Raw genomic sequence first — 6558 nt, 5'->3', positions numbered from 1 at the left:
AACAATGGTGTGGCCCAACTGGAGGTAATCCCCTTTTGATGAAACAATTCCCTCTGCTTGCAGACAGATCCAAGGGTCAGAGCACACCCTACTAGCTCAGCAGAAGGGGTCCAAAGAGGAGTTTTTAGGGCGTAGAATGTAACACTGTGTGGTGATGTAATGATTCTTACACGCTCTATGTAAATTCTGTGGGATTTGTATCTTGTACTAGATTGGTTGATGAGGAGTAGAATATTCAACACAGAAGAAAATTTATTGTTTTGTAATGGGAATGTTACTCTGTTATGCTCTTGCCTGTCTTCGTCTTTTACCCTCTCCCCCTCTCTACCCCTCTCTTCTCTCGGGCCTGCTCCAAGCTGTGCCTGGCAGCTCCAAGCAGGGCCCTGCACCCAGGCCCTTTGCAATAAACCGCAAGTTCCACGCCCTGGCTGCAGAGCTCTCTCGTCTCCGTCCGTCCCGACCGTCCTACCCCCCGACACTCCTACAAACGCTCTCATCCCTTGTTTTCCCCAAACCAGGATTGCCCATTGCCAACCCCAGGGAGGCTGCGAGGAAGAGGAAGATGCCCCGGGACACTGAGGCAGGTGAGGAGGAAGTCAGTGCCCCTTTCCCCTCTGTGCTGCTCCATCTCCCAGCCCAGCACGGCCCCGGCTGCAGCTCAGCCCTGGGGGATCTCCTTGCCCTTGCCTGTGGCACGGAGGCAAATCCCATCCTGTCCCTGTCCTTCCTCCCCCAGAGCAGGAGCTGAGCATGGAGAGCAGGGAGGACAAATGCCCGCGGCAGAACCTGGTGGAAGAGGCCGTTTTGAGCGGCTCCACGGCGCAGGAAGCCAACGGGGAGGAAAAGCCCCGGAGATGCCGCACGAGGAGGGGCTGCAAACGCAGCCGGCGGGGATCTGAGGGGGAAAGAGCCAGCCTGGGCCGGGAAGGCGGCCGGAGACGGAGCCAGAGCTCGGAGCTGGTGCTCCATGAGCAGCTCCATGATGGGGAGAAGCCCCACACGTGCGTGGAGTGTGGGAAGAGCTTCAGGTGGAACTGTGACCTGATTGTGCACCAGAGGATCCACACTGGGGAACGGCCCTACCAGTGTGGGGAGTGTGGGAAGAGCTTCAGAGAGAACTCCAGCCTGGTCAGGCACCAGAGGATCCACACTGGGGAGAGGCCGTACAAGTGTGGGGAGTGTGGGATGTGCTTCAGCTGGAGCTCCCACCTGATCACGCACCAGAGGACCCACACTGGGGAGAGGCCCTATGAGTGTTCCAAGTGTGGGAAGGGGTTTCAGCACAGCTCCCATCTCCTCCGGCACTATCGGATTCACACAGAAGAGAGGCCCTTTCAATGCCTCGACTGCGGGAAGGGATTCAAGCGCAACTGCCACCTCATCAGGCACCGGCGCATCCACACTGGGGAGAGGCCCTACGAGTGTCCCCAGTGTGGGAAGAGCTTCTCACAGAGCTCTCACTTGACCCAACACCAACGGAGGCACCACTAAGGGAAGCCCTGCGAGTGCCCCGAGTGCGGGCAGAGCTTCGTGCGCTGCTCCAGCTCCATCCCCCACTGGAGGAGGCACTTTGGGCACAGCCCTGGTCACTCACATTCCCTGTGATCCATGTTGGGAACACACCTGGCTGCTTCGCCTTTCGGTTTGGCCTTAATTTTCCTCTGCTTCACATTCATCCTTTAAAAACACCCAAAACTTGGTTAAATGAAGGAAGTTGATTGAATATATCAGCAGTTCCATAATTTCTCAGTTGTTTTAGAGGGAATTTAGGATTTGGGGACGCGTTCTGTGTTGAGTACTGCTTTTGCTAAGAGGCAGGAATTTGATCTCACCCTTCTTGTGTTGCTAAGAACTCCTCCCCTGACCCAAACCCCAACTCCACCCTTGGGATACCCTATAAAAATTCCACAGCCCTGCCTTTCCCCTGCCTTTGGGAGTTAAGAAATGGATTCCCAGAGGATCAGCCCTATTCTCAGTGTATTCCAAGAGGATGTACCTGTTTCCCTGGATTCCCAGAAGATTCTGACTCTGTCACTGGTTTTTTTTGTTTGTACTACTGCAGTTCTGTTTTTATTTTTTCCTAATAAAAAGCTGTTATTTCTACTCCCATATCTTTGCCTGAGAGCTCCTTAATTTCAAAAGTATTAATATTTTTAGAGTTTATAATAATAATAGTGATAATAGTAATAATTAGTAGTAGTAGTAGTAGTAGTAAAAGGGAGGGAGTTTACATTTTCTATTTCAGTGGAGGCTCCTGAAATGGGGAGACACCCCCAAGGCTGGGCCATGTAAAATAGTTCCTGTAATAGGTAAACTGGTTTATGGATATGCAACAGGCTGATGTAATTAAAACTAGATTAATTAGGGGTGTCCGCAAAAATAACTAGGGTGGTCTTCGTGGCCAGAACAACTTTTGCTAAGTTGTCCTTGTCTCGCACAATATCAGCCTGTTGCATATTCATCAAGTTTTTGCATATCCATATAGTACTTTACATATTCCATGAACAAAATTGGCTTCATCCTGTTTGGGGGTCCCACCTCCCTCCCAGCTCAATTTGGGGTGTCCCATCCCCCTCCGAGCTCCCTTTTGGGATCCCATTCCCCGCCATCCCAATTTGGGGGTCCCTCTGATTGGCTGGAAATTACCCCGCACGGTCTCTGAGTATTTCCCGCAGTGAGAGGCCTTGGTCTGTTGCTGGCAAGTGATGAGTCAGAGTCGGGCCGGGCGCTGATTGGCTGAAAATCGCTGAGCGGGGCCAGTGCTCTGAGTTTGTGCCCAGCAAGTGGAACGTCATCAGTGCCACGCGTTCTGATTGGTCGGGATCAATTTTGGGGTGGGGATGGGAGGAACTGGGGTTACTTGGGGTTTATTTGGGTTTATTTATTGTTTGTTTGGGGTTTATTTGGGGTCATTTATGGACTATTTAGGGTTTATCTTGGGTTTTACTTGGTTTATTTGGAAGTATTTGGGTTTTTTTGGGCTTATTTGGAATTATCTGATGTTCTTGGGGTTTATGTTGTTGTATATGAAATTATTTTTTAGTTGTATTTGAAATTATTTGAGGTTTTTTTGACTTAATTTGGAAGGTTTTTTTGGTTTTTGGGGTTATTTGGATTTGTTTGGGGTTATTTGGCGGACTTTTAGGTATTGTTTGGAGGTTTTTGGGGTTTATTTCAAGTATTTTGGGGTTATTTGGGTTATTTGGGGTCATGTGGGTTCAAAGAACTGGGAATATTTCTCCTGCAAAAAATGTGAATTTTTCCTTAAAAATTCGAGACTTTTTCCCCAAAACACAGGGAATGTTCCCTTAAAAATCACCGGCTTCTCCCAGCCCATAGCGGCGCACCCCGCCCCAAACCATCCAATCACCGCGGGTCTCTCCTCAGGAACACCGGCCTCCCCATGTGCCGTTCCAACCAATCACCACAGATCTCCCCTCTGCTACTCCTGCCTCTCTCAAGCTAAACCAACCAATCACCGGGCATCTCCCCTCAGCAGCGCCTGCCTCTCTTTCCTCAATATACCCAATCACTGGGCGTCTCCCCTCGGCAAAGCCCGCCTCCCTTGCCCCTCTCCTGTCAATCGCTGAGCCCTCTACGAAACCAACCAATCACCGGGCGTCTCCTCACAGCAACTCCCGCCCTCCCCGCGCTGCTCCAGCGAATCAGAGCCGAGCCCGAAGCAGCGCCCCCTGACCCCGGGGCCGGGCATGGAGCGGGCGCCCCCTCCCCCTCCGCCCCCGGGACCCCCTCAGGGACCCCCGGGAGCCGCCCCGGGCTCGGGCGGGTCCTGCGGGAGGCGCTGGAGAGAGCGGGGGAGGCGCTGGGAGAGGACGGGGGGCTCCGGGAGCTGCTGAGGAGGCGCAGGGACAGGTGAGGGGTCCTGGAGGGGTCGTGAGGGGAATTTGGGGAGGGGTCTTGAGGAGGTTTGGGGGGGATTTGGGGAGGGTCTGGGGGGAACTTGAGGGGGTTTTAGCGGGGTCTGGAGGTGCTGGGGGGGCTATGGGGGGAATTTGGGGAGGGGTCCTCGGGGGGTGTCACGATCCGTCACAACCTGCAGGCAAACATCTCGCTTTGGTCAGCTTGCCTCCCCCACACACCTGCCCCGGGCTGGGGGTTTCAGTGCCAGTCCTTGGAAGGAGCAGAGGGGCCTTTTCACATGGGGGTTCCATGTCTCAGTCCTTGATGGAGAGGCTCCTTCCATCTCAGTCTGTCTGTCCCGGTGGTTGTAAAACAGGTGAGGGTCTTCTGTGGGGGGACCACCTGAAACTCAGGAGAAGTCCAGCCAGGCCGAGAGGTGGGACAGCTCCCAAGGCTGTTGTTGCAAAAAGGGCACGGTGCCCCTTCTTCTTCTCCTTGGGCTCAGTGTAGCACACAGCAAACAACACCTGTGAGAACAATGGCTTAGCACTGTGCTCTCAGGTCTCGGGGCCATTGGTGTGTGTAACTTTCTCCTACAAAGCCAGAGATTTTCGGGGTGGGGTCTTCTCTTCATCGGTCCCCAAATGAAGATCATGAGGCAGATGAGGGAAAATTCGGACAGACTCTTGCAAGGACCAATTTCAAGTCTTTATTGTTTCTGTTGGGTATGGTCCATTTGCTTGCCTCAGCTGGAGGTTGTACTTGTTAAAAACGTGAATCACTTGGTTTTAGAATTTTACAAGTTTAATAGTAATAAAATTTTTATAAAAATAGTAATATAATTAGAGTAATAAAAATTTGAATAACTGAGATTTAGGACGATACAAGGCAATAAGAACAAAGAGTTACTGACGCTCTGGGTACCTTTTTCTGGGCAAAATAAGCCCAAACAAGGACACTCATGCACAGAGGTTAGTGCTTAAAAGCAATAGCCTATTGCATATTCATACATCTCATGCATGATGCATAAATTCTACTCAAACAAAGGATTCTGTCTGGTCAGTGTCAACTTCTTCCTTTGAATGCTAATGGAGTCCTCAGGGCAGAGCAAGGCGGGAAAAAGTTAGTTTCTTCTGACAATGGAGCAATAAATTCTTTTTTCTGAAAGATTTATCTGTCCTGTGGTTGCTTTCTGGTGTGAATGCCTCATTCCTTTCTTTAAAAAATATCCTACTGTTGAAGATTGCAATGCAAGATATCTGTATGGCAGATTGTCTTTTGTCAAGTGGGCAGTTTGCCTTATCTCTCTCTTTGAGTGACCACATTCACCTCCCTCGGGAGGGGACATCTGCTGATAACAGACTATTGAATGTCACTGCATGACTGATAAGAACTGAAACATCTCCTTGTGAGATGCTCCGCCCAGAGGGAGGAGCCAAGCATTCCTACCCAGATATAATCCAGAGGTTTTTGAGACACCAGCACAGCTTTCTCCACTGGATTCCCCAGAGGAACAGCAGCTGCCTCTTCTTCCTCGGGATCTTCAGAGGAAGAACACATCCTTCGCTGCAGGATCCCTGCTCCAACAGACCCACCCCTGACCCTGCAGGAAGACTGCAGCCACATTTCCAATTGGACTGCCACCAACACCCCACAGCGTGTCAGGTTGGCTTCTGACTCTGTCAGTGTTGTTCTAGTGTGCTGCATTGTTTATTTTATTCTTTTTTTTTTCTTTTCCCTATTAAAGAACTGTTATTTCCTGCTCCCATATTTTTGCCTGAGAGCCTCTTAATTTAAAATTTATAGCAATCAGGAGAGGTGGGGAGGGTTTACATTGTCCATTTCAGGGGAGGCTCCTGCCTTCCTTAGCAGACTCCTGTCTTTCCAAACCCAGACACTTGGTATCAGTCAGAAGGCAGAAGCTGTTGTCCCGTCCTGGAATGATTTTTACTTAAAGTGATTATCTGCAGCACAGAACCACCATCCACTATTGACTTTCACAGGACAATGACATTCTTACAGAGATGCTGTCAAGTTGCCTTGTGTGCTTCTGGCTGTTTTTCTTGCTCTCTGGATGAAAACATCAGCCCAGCGTCTGATGGCCAATGCTGCGGGTGCTGCCCGTCTGGCTGTGGCCAGCAGCTCGTGCCCAAACACAAGCGGGTGCCTTCTGGGCAAGGGGATGGACTGGCACGAGCAGCCATTTTCCCTGGTGTCACGGTTTGATGCTGGCACAATGCCAGTGCCCCCATGAAAATACATTCTCCCTGGTGTCTGCTGTGAGATGTGACCAGGAACAGAGTGAAGCAGGCTCCAGCTTCGGAATACAAAGAAAAAAAACTTTATTAATTTACAATATATAAAAGAAACACACAGAAAGAATGAAAACCTTCCAAACATTCCTCCTCCCCCCAACCAAATTCCCAATACATCCCAGTAAGGCAAAACCTTGGACTCGCAATTCAGTTGCCACCCCTCCGGTCACCAACTGTCAGTCCATCACCACCCCTCAGATAATCAACTCTCAGTTCATCAAGGAGAGAGGAGTCCCTCTTGTGCCACAGGCTTCCCCAGGAAACACAGTTGAAACCTCTTGTGTTTCCATGTCACACGTGGCACCGCCCGGAGATCATTTCCCATGGTGACATCTTCCTTCCATGCCCAGTGCTCTCACCACTGCACATGGACCAGAGCTGC

At 50.7% G+C, this 6558-nt stretch overlaps 1 protein-coding gene across 1 annotated transcript; it reads left to right on the top strand.

The window, feature by feature from the left end:
• The first annotated feature begins 271 nt into the window (after positions 1–271).
• LOC135441507 (zinc finger protein 239-like) lies at positions 272–1713 on the top strand. The gene is made up of 2 exons (XM_064701061.1): positions 272–584; positions 737–1713. The coding sequence occupies exons 1-2, from the start codon at positions 272–274 to the stop codon at positions 1489–1491; spliced, it is 1068 nt and encodes a 355-aa protein (XP_064557131.1). The 3' UTR covers positions 1492–1713.
• Positions 1714–6558: the final 4845 nt, after the last annotated feature.

Source organism: Zonotrichia leucophrys, unplaced genomic scaffold, assembly GCF_028769735.1.
Source record: "Zonotrichia leucophrys gambelii isolate GWCS_2022_RI unplaced genomic scaffold, RI_Zleu_2.0 Scaffold_317_59995, whole genome shotgun sequence".
NCBI classification, from domain to species: domain Eukaryota; kingdom Metazoa; phylum Chordata; class Aves; order Passeriformes; family Passerellidae; genus Zonotrichia; species Zonotrichia leucophrys.
This window is presented reverse-complemented; position numbering and strand designations above follow the sequence as displayed.